The sequence below is a fragment of the Drosophila teissieri genome, chromosome 3L, assembly GCF_016746235.2.
Source record: "Drosophila teissieri strain GT53w chromosome 3L, Prin_Dtei_1.1, whole genome shotgun sequence".
NCBI classification, from domain to species: domain Eukaryota; kingdom Metazoa; phylum Arthropoda; class Insecta; order Diptera; family Drosophilidae; genus Drosophila; species Drosophila teissieri.
The window spans coordinates 4,334,673-4,351,532 of NC_053031.1; the positions used below are offsets into that span (position 1 = coordinate 4,334,673).

At 40.9% G+C, this 16,860-nt stretch overlaps 3 protein-coding genes across 5 annotated transcripts in view; 1 reads left to right on the forward strand and 2 right to left on the reverse strand.

Annotated features, from left to right (window-relative positions):
- Positions 1-88: 88 nt before the first annotated feature.
- Positions 89-2,843, reverse strand: LOC122616178 (regulator of MON1-CCZ1 complex). Its single transcript, XM_043791530.1, has 8 exons — positions 2,708-2,843; positions 2,328-2,560; positions 1,786-2,269; positions 1,327-1,719; positions 1,013-1,271; positions 559-958; positions 295-499; positions 89-229 (listed from the first exon to the last, which is right to left on the reverse strand). The coding sequence occupies exons 2-8, from the start codon at positions 2,433-2,435 to the stop codon at positions 150-152; spliced, it is 1,929 nt and encodes a 642-aa protein (XP_043647465.1). The 5' UTR covers positions 2,436-2,560; positions 2,708-2,843; the 3' UTR covers positions 89-149.
- Positions 2,737-4,380, forward strand: LOC122616180 (zinc finger protein 93). Its single transcript, XM_043791531.1, has 2 exons — positions 2,737-3,359; positions 3,420-4,380. Exons 1-2 carry the CDS (start codon positions 2,874-2,876, stop codon positions 4,278-4,280), a joined length of 1,347 nt encoding a protein of 448 aa, XP_043647466.1. The 5' UTR covers positions 2,737-2,873; the 3' UTR covers positions 4,281-4,380.
- A 915-nt stretch (positions 4,381-5,295) lies between these two features.
- LOC122616208 overlaps positions 5,296-16,860 on the reverse strand; it is a 62,508-nt gene continuing 50,943 nt past the window's right edge. For 2 of the 3 annotated variants that reach the window (XM_043791578.1, XM_043791579.1), the window contains 4 exons: positions 14,798-14,900; positions 11,070-11,092; positions 6,671-7,002; positions 5,296-6,569 (listed from right to left, as the gene is read on the reverse strand). In XM_043791578.1, the coding sequence (XP_043647513.1) occupies positions 6,186-6,569; positions 6,671-7,002; positions 11,070-11,092; positions 14,798-14,900 (842 nt within the window). In that variant the 3' untranslated portion in view covers positions 5,296-6,185. Of the gene's footprint in view, positions 6,570-6,670; positions 7,003-11,069; positions 11,093-14,797; positions 14,901-15,260; positions 15,336-16,860 lie in introns of those variants that run through there. The other variant, XM_043791580.1, reaches the window with a different exon arrangement.

Here is a 16,860-nt window from a genome sequence, read left to right on the forward strand (position 1 = left end):
TTCCTTTACTTCCGAATAAAATAATTATGAATTATGTTGAATGATGAACATCATTTCATTTGGAAATATATACAATACAATACAAAAGTATATTTCTAAAGCAAACTTTTAATTACAATAATCAGAAATGGCTATTTTCGTTGATGCCTTTAGCTTATAGGCTGTCTGGTAGGGTTTTCAGCGGGAAAAGTGTTGTTATAGTGCTGTATAAATTCCGTGCACTGTTCAGCTGTTGAGTGGGGAACAATAGGTTTGTAACGTGATGCCTCAAGTCAATATAACAAACTTGCTTACCCTTGGGAAAAGACAGAGTCTCATAAAGTTTAAGGTTTCTCATTTGGAAGAAGCGGAACACGCTGTGGAATATTAGATCATCTTTTGTCTTATGAGCCGCCTCCAGAAACTTGCGAGCTGGCACTTTTTCCAGGCCCATTGAGTTTTTAGCTAGCCTTAGGGCATCGATAACTTTGCCTTGACCCAACATCACTTCAATGATGATCTAAAAATATAGTTAACGTATACATCCTGGTATATAGTATTTGATTAACAAATACCCACTTCATGTGCTTCAATCCTGCCGAGCATATCAATGGCCACCTGTGATATCGCGGTATCCACATTTGAATGAGATAACAAAAAGCAAGCCACCGACTTGGATTCCAGCAGCATCGAATAGCTGACCAAGCGTCGCAAGGTGTCGAAGCTACGATTGGAGATCAGCTCGCTGATAATCATCTTGCTCAGCTCCTCCTGGGCGGCAATGTTGAACTTGTTCAGGGATTGCAGGTACAGCATCAATATGGATTCCGTGTACGGGCGGCGAGCTATGCGCTGAAAGATCTGCACCATATCCAGTTGCTCGATGAGCACAATGGGCGGTGTGCTCTGCTTGAGGGTCGTAGTTTTTACGTTCGATGGCTGGGCGGTTTGATTCTGCAGCTCCAACTGCACCCAAGACCTAAAATATATAATATAATAAATATATAATTATCCAATTACATTATTAACTTACGCGTAGATCTTGTTAATTCGACTGAAGATGGTCTCTAGGACTGGCAATAGTGTTCCCTTATACTGGTCATCTACCAACTGCCCAACGACTTTTAATAGCACCTGTTTGCCACTGCTGCGCTGCAGCAGGAACTCCGTAAGTCGAATGCGATCCGAAATCAGTTGGCACAATGGTTCAATGCAGAGGTTCAAAAACCACATGCAGCCCAACTTGGCATCGATTACAATATTGGGCTGGAATAGTACCCAGTGTGTGGAATCTGCATGGGCTTGAGAATCATACAATGTCACTTTTTAGATGCTTTTTGAACTCACATAACTCGCACTGCAAGATTTGTCCATCAGGCGAAAGAGAAGGTAGCTTCAAGCCAAAGGGTTTGATGGAACGCCCCGGAGTTATGGGTGTGTGATAGGTTATTTCAGTGATCACCTCTCCGGGAAGGGAAATGTCGAATAGCAGCGAAGTGCCTGAAGCTTGATGGTGCACCACAATCAGATTATCCACCGTGTTGATGGCGAAGCGTCCTAGCAGACTCAAGCGAAGGACATGGCACTTTCGTGGGGCCAAGCCCGGTCCATTGAGCAAATGCACCTCGACTTCCATCAGTCCGGTGGTGCTATTCGACTGGAGGATAAGTACAGCCAGCACGCCGTACACTTGTCCCAAGGTTACCTTGCTCTCCTGAACATCGCGACTGGGATTGCCCACTGAAAACGGAGATTAAAAGGCTTTAAACGAATTTTAACCCAAAGAGACGAATGTGGTCAACTTACTGTCCACTTTCGGCAGCTTGGTGATGACTTTCTGCTTGACCAGGACCGGAATTAGAGTGTTTCCTTCGGTGGTGCAAAGTAGAGCCACATTGGCATCGCAGCACCAGGCGAACCACTTGATGCCAATGCTCAGCGATTTCACAGAGCGCACCTGTCGCTTTTCAGGAACTACGGTGTAGACCTCCACGCCAGTATTCGATATCAGGGCCACCTCTCGATTGTGGACCCACACAAAGCCATGGATCATGGTCTTCACCTGGTGTGTAATGATATCCTGCAGCAGAGGCTGATCTCCCTGAAAGCATATGAACTCCACTGAGTTCTCCTTTCGCTGAACGGCCAGGATTTGGTTGTCCGGCGAGAACTTGATGGATCTTATGGCACCGCCACGGTCGCTCATGCAGAAGGAGATGACGATATCATCGGGGGATCCGGGCCCCTTGACCACCACACCAGTAGCGCCTCCAGATCGAACAGCAAATATCTTAAAGATAAAGTTTTAGGCCTTCTTAATCGGAACTTGTAACTTGTTTTAGCTATACCTGCTTGTTGGAGTCATCGAAGAACACATTTGTTAGCTGGCTCACGGCATCAAATCGTATGGGATTTGGGGATAGCTCAATGTAGTGGATTCCATTGGAATTATCCATTGTTGTGCTAGATAATAATAAACAACCAACTGCAACTGCACAACTTTTTATACGCCCCCATTAGAGATGTGACGTTAGAGCACGGTGGTAGAGATGTGTCACGAGTATCGTAGTGTTATGAGTCACTGTGAGCACCGAATTATTTTATTAATTATATGTATATTCAAGGTTTTTAAATATAAATTGATATTGATATGTATTACATTTTTGAATATGTTTATGTTTATTGTAGATATTTGTAAATAAATGTATTCTTTTCTCATACAACTCACGCGTTTATTTGCCATCACTATCGCTATCAGCGGTGTTTTTGCCAGCCCTGTCAGCTGTTTAGTATACAAACAACACCGATAAGAAAAAAAGGCAGACAGGGCCCAGGAAAAATATATTTGCTTAAATTTTAAGAAACATTTCAATAACCTAAATTAAATTTATTTAATGGGACACCTGGACAAATGCCGCGTATGCTCCTGCGATGTGGCTAGAGACGACGAGGCCTACAACTTGCTACATCATCCATATCTCGCAGTCAAATTTTCCGAGTGCACAAATATAGTGGTGGATCCTGATGACCAGGATATTCTGCCCAGCGAAATTTGCTCGGAGTGCTACGAGCTCCTGGAGAAGTTCCACTCCTTCCGAGCACTGTGCATTATAGCCGATAATAAATGGCGTTCCAAAAGTCTGGTAACTTGGAAGAAAATAGATCGCAGGCAACCCGTTTACGAGGTGGACGAAGATGAGGACGAGGAGCTGGAGCTGGAGGAGCTTCTGTTGGAACCCCCAGAGATGATTATATGCGATACCAACTTGAGTGCACAGAATGCTCAAAAAATCGCCGAACAGGCACCGCCAACCCTAGTGTGGAATACCTTCATCGAAAATGTCCCGAAAACCCCGGAAACGGAAAAGAAAGCTTTGGAAGTGAGTTTAGGTTTAAGGTTGTAAGAGGAGTGTTAGATAAGGAGTATTCCATGATTTCAGGAGCCCCCATTGACCACATACAAGTGCGACCTGTGCGCCGTCGAGTTTCGCGAGGAAAAGCGCCTGATTCTCCACCAGAAGGAGCACCAGGGGCACATGTTGTATCACTGCACTGAGCCCGGATGCGAGGAAGCTTTCAATCGATTCGAGAACCTGCGGCAGCACGAGCTGGAGCACTCGGAAGTGGGCATGCGGTTTGTCTGCGAGGAGGAGGGCTGCAACAGGATGTACCGGCACAAGGCTTCGCTGAAATACCACCAGAGTAAGGCTCACGACATTGGCAAGCCTTTGAAGATCCATATGTGCGAGTTCTGTGGTCGCGTATTCAAGACTGGCTCTGCTCTAAGTCAGCATCGGTTCACACACGGCGACCAGCTGGTGTTGCCATTTGCCTGCGAACTGCCGGAATGTACTTTGCGATTCTATAGCGCTGAGAAGCTCAAGATTCACATGATGCGTCACCAGGGCATAAAAAACTTTAGCTGCCCCTACTGTGGTCTCAAGAAGACGACCAAGAACGAACTGCGACTGCATATCAACTATCATACTCTGGAGAAGACCTGGGCCTGCAAGGATTGTCCCAAAGTTTGCAACAGCTCAACGAGTCTTAAGAAACATATACGCACAATCCACGAGAAGGCGCGGGATTACGCCTGCAACTATTGCGAAAAAAAGTTCGCCTCACCCGATACGCGAAAGTACCACGAAATGACCCACACTGGCGAAAAGAACTTTGAGTGTCACGTTTGCGGCAAGAGATTTATACAACCCTCTGCCTTGCGCACCCATCGCAAGGTCCACGAATCGGGGGAGAATCAGCAGACTGCTTGTGCTCTGTTGCAACTGTCTAGTATGGGTTAAACAAGTTAACATATTTCTATTTTAGGTTCAGTGAAAAGTACAACATTCATATCGCATTTTACTTGACTCGCAACTTAATTAATATATACACACCTCCTTTATTGAGGGTTTTATTACGATAACAAAGCAGAAGAGTAGGGAAGAGGCAATTTTTAATCATCTAGTCACATTACCCTTGATAACGATAACAAATCAGGAAGTTTAGGGTAAATACCATTTTTTAATAAGCTGTAGTTTTTGTATCTTACAGATTAACTAATTAATATGACAATAACCCGCCATAACGACAATAATGCAGTTGGTGTAGTTTATAAGTTAATGACGTTAACCCCAAATAATGACAATAAATCAGATGGGTACAAGTTAATGACAATAAAGCAGAAGTCCTAGGATTAAGCAACCAGGAGGAGATTATGTATGATGCCATAACCCTTGATAACACTAATCAGGAAGTGTAGGGTGGAATTTTTTCAAGAAGCTCTAGTTTTAGTTTTATACCGTTTATGTTTACGTCAAACTACCCTTAAAGCGAACAAATCAGGAAGATTTGGGTAAATGACATTTTACTTACTTTCATATTAAGCGAATAACGTGGAATAATGACAATAAATCAGGAAGTATAAGGTTAGGGGGATTTTTGCAATAAACTTTGGTTTTTGTTCTTTCTGTTTAAGAATATGTAGTTATCCAAATCAGGAAGTATAGGGTAAATTGCATATTCTTCAATTAATTGTAGTTATAGTTGGTTGTTGACTTTGTTTCGTTTGTTTTTTAACCTTTAAGTTTGTTGAATTTATTAACCTGTGTTTTTGCTATGTATTTTTTATAAAATAAAATGTCTTACTAAAAATGTCTTAATGCTAAAAAGGATATTAAATACTTGAAGTGTACTATTGTACTTACTGTATCGACAAATAATTACTCCAATAAAGAACCACTTCCTTTTGGGATTCAGAATGTAAATATCAATAAATTGTTTAATTTTATTTTCAACTAAAACAATAATGTACAGGAATTGTGTATGTGTGTGTGTGTTCGTTCTTGTGTGTTACTATATATTAATCGGCAGAGGATTCGCTTCCTGCCGCGGATCACTAAAAACTAAAGTACATCTGCTAGGGATCGTGAGTCGGTTTATTGTATATGGTATATAGTATATAGATAGCTTTGCATACATATGTACTCGTCTAATGGTGTGGTAAATGATATGACGTGCCACGATCATTTCCCCCGGTAAATATGGTGAAATCTGTTGCGTTAAAATCGTTGTAAATATGCTTCTTCAGTTATTGTTATCGTTATAGATATACTCGTATATGTATAATTATATATGTTGGTGAGCTAAATGCGTTCTTTTTTATTTCTATTTTTCTCGGCTGCTGTAAATATTGAGTGTATAAATATGTTGTATTCGTATGTATATATCGTTTCTATGCGTGTACTGATCCTGGGGGGAAATACGATTTCTTGTCCTTCGTCCTTCGTTCACTTCACTCGTCTAAGCCTATGAAAAAATGCGTTTGTTGTCGTTTTTACATTTTTAGAAAATGTTTAAAGTACGTAGAACATAAGAATATAGCATATTTTTAGGCTAAATATCACCCACGATTAAATCGTTGCTTAGAGACTACATAAAAACTAGACATATAATACATTCTCGCCTTGTAAGTGTGTATAAATATATCCCAATAGCGGCAACGGGTACAGATTATCAATTATAATTCAGACATTAACCAAAGACACAAGTCCGCACTAAACACTAAATGGTATACAGGTGTTAAATATTATGTAAATGTAACCTTACATCTGTGGGTTGTATGTATATAACGTACTCCTATATCCTATTAACATGTTAAGCTCGCTGAACATTTCACATTATGTTTTGTATTTAAACGTTTACTTCATTCAGACATAGTCCGAGGGCACAGTGCTGGTGCTCGTCTCATTGATGGCCGCCAGTCGAGGACCTCGTCGTTGCGTCATCGCCGCAGCCTCGCCAGGCGTTAGGCCATTGCCCCCACCACCACCGCCTCCCAGGATGGCGGCTGCTGCTCCTGCAGCCACAACGCCACCGCCACCACCACCGCCTCCCACACCTCCACCATGATGATCCCAGTTGGGCAGCGGCTGGGACATCACGTTCAGTCCGACAATCTCGTAGGCGCCCTGATTACTGCCACTCGCTCCGCCGGGCATCGCGGTCACCGACAGATCCGAGTAGTAAGCACTGCTGGGCGCCGAGGAGACCACCATGGGAATGTCCTGCTCGTGGCCCTGGTAATTGTATTTCTGAAATGTGGGCAGGATTGCAGGATTATTTGCGTGCCATAGATATTAAACAAGTTTCTGAAAATAGGTTACTGCAATTAAGAGTAAAACTGGGTACCCACCTCGCCACACTGACTGTAGGCCGTATTCTGGTATGAGGGATTGGCGGATCGCACGGACTCGCGATCCAGTTCCGCGTAGAGCGCCTCGCTCACGCCCACCGGACTGTAGGCGTCGTCCATGTGGGTATAGTGGTTCTCCGCCGGCGACGTCGACGGCGGTCCAATCTGGTCGGGACCGGCGGAGGAGCGGCGACTGCCGCCCAGCCAGGTCCAAACGCCGGAGTTGCTTGTGGGCCGCCGGATGCTGTCCGCCGAGTGCTTGATCGAGATGGGCGATCGGTTTTGGCCACCGTTTCGGTTATTGCGACACCACCAAGGCTGCGGGCGGCCACCTGCAAGGGGAATTCACAGAGGGGTTAGCCGTGCGGTTGTTATCTTCTGTTTGCTTAATTAAAATCGTGTTACTCATACGACACGTTGACCGCTGGTCAGAGATAATTGCGAGAAACTACATATTGAACGAAAATTACAATTGCCATTTGTGTGGATTATCTGTGACACTTGCTGCACTAACAAATATTGGGAAATCAGCCATCGGAATTTGGATTAGTAGCAACAAAAAAATAAATCATTTTGTAAATCCGATTCATTTTGGCTTAGTAAACCCTTAAAGCCATCATTATTTTCATTTAAGTAATAATATCGATTCGATGAGTTTCGCTTGCTATTTGCTGGAGGAGGAGAGTCTATCGATTCCAAGCTGAATTCGAACGCAGCAGAAATCTATGACATTTCGGCTTATAATCGGGCTATAAATCAAACATTCACCTCAGGACGCAAACAAAAGACAGAAACAAACAAACAAACAAAGCGTAAATTAAACGGCTGTCAACTGGCAGCGAGGTGGCAAACAAACTGCACCGCTGCACCACTGCACCACCGAGTGGTGCTTGCAGTGGCAGCAGCCAGCCAAATGGCCGAAAATGCCAAATGTTTCTCCTTTGCGCTATCAGCACATGTGATCTCATAATGCCCAGGCGGGCATGGGAAGGTTAATGGGAGCTCCTTGTGTGTGTGTGACTCAGCTGGGCGTTAAAAAGCACTCAAAATCCACATATTCCAGATTCCATAAAACACTGGCCGTCATTAAGCTCATAATTTATAGACAACTAACGCCAAACGCTCATTGAGAATCTTAGTACGCAAACACGTATAATTGCTGGTTGTAAACGCAGTAGACCTGTTCTCAACATTCAAACACACAATCGCCACCGGCTCGACTCCAACTCATCCCCGGTTTATTTGCCTAGAGCCGCTTGCAAATATGCGAATATATTTTTTATATATTTAAACTCGCCTTTCACTCTCATTAACTCGGAAAAGATGGTGCCACTCGGAGCCACTTGGGGCGATGCAGCTAATTAGCGTGGAGCATACGCAACGGCAGCGGCAGTGGCACCGATGGTTTCCCAAGTTATGCACATGCATAATGCACTTCCATGTGCACTGGGAAAATATTCCACCAATTAGCAAATCCTGATTAACACCAGATGTACGCATTACGAATAAAGATCGTTGTATCTACTACTTTGCTTAGAAACACTAAAGTTTAGTTGGTCTTTTACAATCAATTATCTTAAGTTAGTCGTTCTAGTCTATCTTTCTTATTTAACTATAAAAATGTTCTCTGTGAACCTCGCATCGTAAAGTTGGACTCGCAGTCTGTTTTATGCTTATGATTTACGAACTCCGGCTAAGCGAATGTCCAGCAGCAATGGTTTTGACTGCGGCGATTATTACCCCGAGCCGCAGTTATCGTACGTAGGTGCTCATATACATGCATTTTGTGCATGTCACCAATGCGGCAAACACAAGTCGCAGACTCCGCGAGACCCACTCCAAGATCCAGAGTCAACTGGCAGCTCCAACTGGAACTTGGCTTTAATGGCTGTTTTTGTGCCGTGTTAACGATGTTGCCGCGGCTACTGCACAGCTAACTCAGCTGAATCGAGCTGAATCGATGCAAGTTGCAATGAGCTGAGACTGCGACTGCGACTGCATTGCACTTACGATTTCTTTCGGGGTTTCTCAATGCTGCTGCAGCACAGTGGTTGATATCCCAGTAATACATAACTGCAGCTATATATTTTGAAAATATCTTCTGGCCTTTTGGCACTCTTTGAATTTATGCATCACTGTGCTTTATAGTACTTGTGCATTATAACAGCTACCGCGGCTGTCTTATCTCCGCCTGCTTATCGCAGTCACCAGAACGGCAGCCGGGAAACTGTAAGCGGCAAATTGTTGTTAACAAAATATTTCGCAGTCAACTTTTGTTCAGATGAAAAGCGGACAAAATCAAAAATAAATAAACGAAAAATTAACGAGCACTTTGGCTTTGGAATTTAATTTGTGCCTTGTGGGTTTTTATGTTTCTTTTTTTGCTGCGCAAATGGCAAATATGACATGTGTAATGAAGTCTTAATAGTCGGATAGATAATGCCAATGTCTTACCCCTTTAATGCACACAAGTGTCACTTTGTATTTTTCATTTATTTATATATTTTTTGTGTCTGGCTTGGTGATTGTCAATTCTTTGTATGCATAATTAAAAACATGTTACGCATACGACACGTTGGCTGCTGTGCAAAGATAATTTCAAAGAGTTTCCAAGTAAATTGACACCATCGAATGTTGCAATTGCCATTTGTTGTGATGGCTAATTGCGATTGCTTAAATATGCAAATTCCAAAAACTTTGTTTCTTTCCTTTCAATTTTAAAAAGTTTCTTTGTACTTTCCTGTTCATAACTCGTTCATAGAAATAAACACTTATATAATATACATTTTCGACACATTTTTAGCAAAGTTCATAAAAAAACAATTTAAATGTTTAGTGTTTAACCACTCTTAAAGACTCCCACAAAAACTCGGTTCAATTTAATTTTAGTCCCCACTGAATGTAATTCACCTTTACAAAAAAATGTTGCAACAAATAAACACCACTTAAATGTGCATTTTTGGGCAATTGAAAATTTTCTCTTTCGGCGCAGAAAAAGACTTGGAAAAAATTCGTAAAAAACTCTGTGGCAACTGGCGCTTGTCTCTCAACTCTCAACGTTGACTTGGACATAATCACGCGCTTTAAAAGCTGCTGACAGTTTAACGATTTGTGGCGATTGTTTGTTTCTCGGGTTGATTTTTTTTTTCCTTTGCTCAGCCGTGCAGCCGTGCGTACCACCAACGAAAATTATAAAAAAAAAACTGCCAACAAGTGGGTAACAAAAACTTTTTGGCAAAATACAAATAAACAAACCGAGAAAAAAGGAAACCAACAAGAAACGAGCATTTTCATGGGGACAGCTAATTGGCTGCTGTGACATTAAATGCCGTCAACAATTTGTCCTGCATGTCGATTGTCAGGCCCACAAGACGGACGGTGAAATTGGCGCCAAGTTTTCGGAAGAGAGAGAGTGAGCTGAAGAAAGGGAAAGATTTCGACCTGAAAAGGGATCGGTTGTCAAAAATTCGCCTACTGCTGAAAGCTGAACGACTCGGCAGAATCGCGAGTCGAGCAACTAAATCAAAATAGCAAAAAAGAGTCCTCGAGTTCTCTAACCATTTTGCACGATTTCCAAACGTGTTTGACGAAGTCTGTGGCCATGACAATTGTTTTGGCTTTGCCTTAATTTGTCTACAAATTTTCTTTTACTCGAAAGTTTTAGCCAGCACGTAGCCCGAAGCCACATATAATCCTCATGGCTCTCGATTTCGATTTGAACTGCCGCAGGAGGAGCAGCAGCATCTCTGATTTGTGGCACGAACGTGAAGTTCATGCATTGTCGTCAAAAAATTTGTCTTCATTTTGTTAGTATAGCTTCCTTCCACTCCAGTCGCAGAAAACAAATTAAAATGTTGGCACACCAAAAAAAAAGGTAGCCGAAGTCCCCAGAACGAAAGATTTCTTTGAATTGCATGCCATGGCAGAATTATGCAATTAAAAATGGAAATGAAAATGCAAAGAGAAGGCAAGACCCTTGATGATGAGCAGAGGTAACAAAAAACCTGACCTGACTTGGCATGGCTAATTAATCAGACGTGGCAAAAAACATCAGGCTTTTTTAAAGGAAGTAAGATATTGAATGGATAACATTTTGGTCGGGAACTTCTTATGGAAAAGTAAAATATTTAATGAAAGTCGTTGAAAGCGCTTGCCAACTTTTAAAGTAACAACTCAAAACTTCTCTAAAGTAAATAATTTATCTGGCATTAATGTTCTATTTATTAGTATAGTTCGCTAACCATTAAACAGACACAATTTATATAACCTGCTGATTCCCATTTAATCACCCACTACCAATCATTTATATAACCTGCTGATACCCATTTAATCACCCACTACAAATCATTTGTCTCATTTAAATAACAGCATTGCATAAAGAAAACATTTATTCACTTACCGTTGGCATTCGCTGATTTAATTCTGCAAAGATAAGAATGGAAAAATGTGTACCAATTAATAAACAGAATTTTAATAGAGTGCCGGGCATAAATTAGTATAACGTAAATGTCAAACTTGTCGAGCGACAAAATGGCAAATGCCAAAACGAATGACTTAGGACACAAACTTGGGCGAACGAATGACTCAAGACACAAACTTGGGCCACGCAAATGCTTTAACAGCCAGTTGCGTGTGACGCGAACCGACACGCCGATAAAGTTTTTAAGCTAATATAAAGTATCTGCTGTGCCCGATAAAAATCCACCGACAACAACGGAATTGCATTATCCAGCACCCAGGGAACACATCTGCCATTTGTTGCGATTAGATTGGAGCCGAAAACAAACGGCGAGGATGTTTCTGGCATTTAAAAGCCACTTCAAACTTGCATTTTTTTTTGGCCTGAGTGATTTAAGCTCCCAGCTTCGACTTGCCAGGTGTTTTTTTTGCCATGCCCGCTTTCTAGCGCCGTTTTTTGCCGCACATTTTCCAATCCGTTTCATTTGCCCCCTCCCAACTACATATTTGCACTTGCTGACTCCGCTTTTCTGGGTCACATCGAACGGCACGAACCTGAGGCCTAAATGGTCATATACTACCTCTCGATAGATAGATATATACATATATATATTCGATCTGTGCGTATCAATTAACCGTCTGTCCGATTTGATTGAGTGCAGTGCGGCATGAGCTGCATTTTCCCCTCGCTTTGCCTTGATCGATTATAATGTTAACTCAACTCGAGCCAATTCGTTTTTCTCTTTCTTTTTCGCAGCGTTAGTGTTTGTGTTAGTTTCAGTTCAGTTGTAGTTTTTGTTCTCCTCAATTCAATTAAATTGAACAAGCAGTCTCCGCTGTCTCGGGGGCCTTGGCTTATGCGCTAATTTACCTAGCTCGAGTTTTTCCAGCTTATTTTCCTACAATTTTCCATCGGCGCGTTATGTTCAATTTTCTGCGCTTGTAGTTTCAATCTTTTTTATAGCTCTTTTTTTGGAGTTGATCGAGTTTTTTGCATGCTAATTGAACACGCCTTTTTGTGTCTTAAATGCATTAAGCGGTTTAAACTTGACTTTTGTATATTTTGTTGCCCAACTAACAGGCGAACTAAAAATAATTTCAGAGGAGCGGACCTGGTTTAGAAACGAAATCAATATAGAAAGGTTGAGTATGTCTAGCAGATCGAATTAAAAGGGTCAAAGCCATCAAAAAGGTTAATACTCATAATTGCGCTTGATGAAGGCAATTTAGATACAAGGGAATGTAATTAATACGTTTCGGTTCGCTGGGTTTTCTTATCTTGCATTTATTTTATAAGATTACACAACTAAAACAGGATATTAAAGCAATTAATTAAAATCTATTAAAAATGTTTCTCGAGTAAGTTGGGAGCGCCTAATTAAAAGCCACTCGAATTTCCCAATCCTTAAATTATCCGAGTGTCAAATACAAGACTCAATTGCAATCGTACTTTGAAATTTTTCCGACAAGCCTGTAGCCTGTGGAAACCATTGAAAAGACATTACGCCGTCTAGACGTTGAGCAAACATTGTCAAAAAAAGAGCAGAAAATCCAAATCCAAATGGCAGGTGCCACTTAAGACTTAAGCTCAATAAGGTGGCCGTAGCTAAACAAATCAAGTCGAAAGACTGTGTACATGAAACAAATGCAAACCTGGTGACTTGGTGGGGACATGTGCCAAGCAAATTTATAGCACCATTACGACCAGATCGAGAATTGCATCAATATGCAAATAAGTGTAACCGATATTACATGTAATTGCTGCTAATTTGGCAGCCAACACGTCCGACCACGACGTGACATGCTCCACACACCGACTTACGGACAAGCGGACGGACAGGCGGACTAACGGACAGACACCAACAAAAACTGAAAAACGGTTGCGAAAACCAGACCCAAAATGAGTGACTAAGGCTGACGGCAAGGCAAACACCGTGACATTCGGGCTGACAAGGGGACAGGTGCGGGGAGGTCCTCAGGTGATTAATGCAAAATCAAATTTGGTCCAAAAACCGTGAGAATAGCACTCGATTGAGACAACTTGGCATAGGAAAGGTGAGTTTGCAGAGGGCAATATTGAATAAATTATTGAGTATTTTGGGGTATTTAAGCAGTTCATGTAATTTCCTAATTTTAGTCAATTAAAATGGATTTTTAGGATATTGGTGTGTGTTAAGTAAGTAATCAAAGTTCAACATGTTCGTAAACTCATTAAAAATGTTTAAAATGCTTTGTAATCTATAATCATTGAGTAACAACATTTTGAAAGCCAATCATTACCAGCTAGAAATCCCTCACATCGATATCAAGTTATTTACCCATTTTCATAATATATTCAGTCATCTAACCGAACGACTCCATTTCAACTCCTGTTTGGACTCACATTTCGCGTCTGTTTGTTTTGGCTTGGGCGGATAATTTGCAAAATTAATTTTATGCAAACATGCCGCCGAATAAGACGACATGACAATTTAATTGGACGCGACATGTGGCCGGCGTTTCCACATCACTTCTAACTGGAAGCCCACGGCAGCAATCGCATAACAAGCGCGGCGCCTGCGCATTCGCCAATTCGCCAATTCGAATTGGACAAAGATTTCTGTTAATTTGGCGCTCGCGTGTGTTGTTCTGTACCGCCCCCGCACCAGCCCCTTCCTTCCACCCATCAAAAGGCATCCCATACCGCCTTAACTCCTATTTAAATGTACTCGAAATCGCAAATATCTGCCGATTGCCGATTGCCGTTTGGAGTGTGTGACCCACTCTCCACGGCCTTTTTGATAGACCATACGAAAAGCCCAGGTGATTTTGGCCATATAAGAACGCCTGTGGCAAAAGCCATGTTTCGCTTAAAGAGCAATTAAGTAATAAAGCAATTTCATGTTCCTTTGTTTTCGGCATCGATTATTCTCAACCGTTGTTGCCCATTTATATTTATATATATATTTTTTTTTTCCCTCGTTGCCGTTGACTCACTTAAGAGGTTTTATTTATTTTTTGGTGGGCGTTTAATTGAATTGCTGGTGTTGCCGCGTCGTGCCGCCCGTGTGGGCAATGCATTGTAAATCTTTATAGTTACACAGATCCCACAGCTCAGATATTCGCGTAAATATGAGAGACCATACGAGTAAGTACTTGCGAGTATACTCGCATATGTATGAAATTCAATTTGTACGGCGTTGTAAATGTCGCCGTCGACTGAACATGACGGATCGCTGGGGTCGTCAAGGGGTTAAGAGTTGATTGTCCTCTTCTCCCGCCTTTCCAACACATATGTGAGTATGTGTGTACTTTTGCATCTTTTTATCATGACTAATTGTGGCATAAATGCCAAAATTTGACTGTTTATTCATTATTTGAATTTTTATTTATTCGCCGCTTCTTTTGGCCAATTAATTTTGAACGGTCAATTTATGGAGTCTCGTGGCGAAGAGTCAACATTTATTTATGGTTTGCAATTGAACATGTTTAAGAAAGGCCCAAAAGAGTTTTGTGGAAATCGCCATGTACGACCAGTTGTGTCATAAATAAGTTAAAGAAACGCACTATAAATTTAAAACCTCTTTAGTTCCTGTTTGTTTCTTTTTAAGGCATGGTAACTTTGTGCGCTTGGGTTTCATTTGACTATTTCTCGTAATAATATCATGATAAGTTAGTCAGTGAACTTACCTTCTACATCTTAGAACTATGACCATTACAATAGCACCTATTAGAGCCGATATGATTGAAACTATGATTAGGGTGAATGCCCATCCAAGTTCGCCGGCGGTTTCTGCAAAGAGGAAGCCACAAAAAATGGTTAATATAAGTGCTGAATACAAGTGCTGATATATCTGAGGAATGTGTGTAATGAGCATAATGAAACCAGATGATCTTTCTGGCCAACGGTGTAGGTAATACTTTTATGGTTATGCAATTTTTATGGAGCGATGGCGATAAAGATGATGAATTCATAAAAAGTTATGAATAACTTAGTAGGAGTATGTATTATAACGTGAATTTATGTATATAAGCAGAAGTCCCACGTATTCTGCAGCTTACTAAATTTATTTTGGAATTTATAATTTTGGGAGCTTTCAGTGGTCTTTATTACACAGTTATAATGCATATTCCTCATACTTCTGATAATTACAGCTACAGCTGCAGTCAAAATAATAGTAGTGCCCACAGTGGTTTTGAAACAATCCAAAAAAACACCTTTCAAAAGGTGTTCAGAAATTTTTTTTAATTTTCAATGAAAGTTAACTCATAGTAGGTGATAATAATGAAAATTGACTTTGGAAAATGCATAAGACTTTTCAGAAAGAAATGAATATGTTAAAATGGACCTAAATTTGATCGGTCATAATAATAGTAGTGCATTTTTTCAAACAGCATCACAGCCAAATAAAACATTTTAAGTTTAAATGATAAAAACTATGTAATAGCCCTATATTTAATGTTTATTTTAGTATTTTGTTGAATAGCCTTTGTTGGCTATAACAGACGCACAGCGCTTATGCATGGAATCAACTAAATTCTGGCATTTTTGCACAGGAACAGAGTCCCATGACCTTTGTACAGCTTTCCAGAGTTTAAAACTATTACTCGGTTTTATTTCTGAGATTGCTCTCTTAACGTCACACCACAAATTCTCACTTGGATTGAGATCGGGTGACTCTGCAGGCCACTGTATGACTTCGATTTGATGGGCTGCGAACCACTCTTTGGCGAGTTTACTTGTATGTATTGGATCAATGTCCTGTTGAAAAGTCCAAACATGTGGCATGTCCTCGAAGGCATATAGGAGCATCATCTCGTTTAAAATTTTTACATATAAATAACGATCCATGATGTATTTTACCCAATACACTGGCCCAACTCCATAATACGAAAAACTCGCCCAAATCATAATCGCTGAACCACCGTGCTTAACTGTTTTTAATGTATATTTCGGGAAAAAGCCAGATAAGGGTGGTCGTCTAACAAACTCCCGAGAGCCATGGCCTCCAAACAAAACTATCTTGGACTCATCCGACCACAAAATATTCCTCCACTTCTCCAAAGGCCAATTCAAGTGCTTTCTTGCAAACTTCAAACGGAATGTTGCATAACTTGCTGCATGTTTTTTTGTTAGTAACGGCACTTTTCGTGGACTTCTTGAAATGAGGTTTTCATCTCCGAGACATCTTATTGTTTCCAAACTAAAATTAATTTTACAAGATTTTTTTTAGGGCTGCAGTGGACCCGAAAGGATTGCTTCTTGCCCGTCTTGCTAAGCGATCTACTGACCTTTTGGTCAATAACTTGAACCGACCACGAGTTTCATTTGTTGGTTCATATTTGATTGCATTTCTAATCATTGTAGAAGAGCATAATATTTTGCACCCTGACATAAGTCTTTCCAGAAAAAATCAGTTTTTTAATGAGTTACCGCCTCTCGGCATTACAGTGATTGCCACGCCCCATATATTCTGTACCTAATTTCAAAGAAGCGTCAAAAAATGATAGAAACTGTTAAAAAACACGCAAGAGTATTGTAAAATACCACAAACCTGGCTAAAAAGCGATTAAATTTAATTATTCTTGTCAATTTAGCTGGCACTACTATTATTTTGACTGGGTCAAACAAGTGCATCCTTGCAATTAAAGCCGAAAAAGAATGTAAAACGAAGAGAGAACCGAAAATAACTTTACGTTCTTAGAGAGCAAAGAATTAACGTCACTTGTGTGAAAAAATTATTTGAATATGT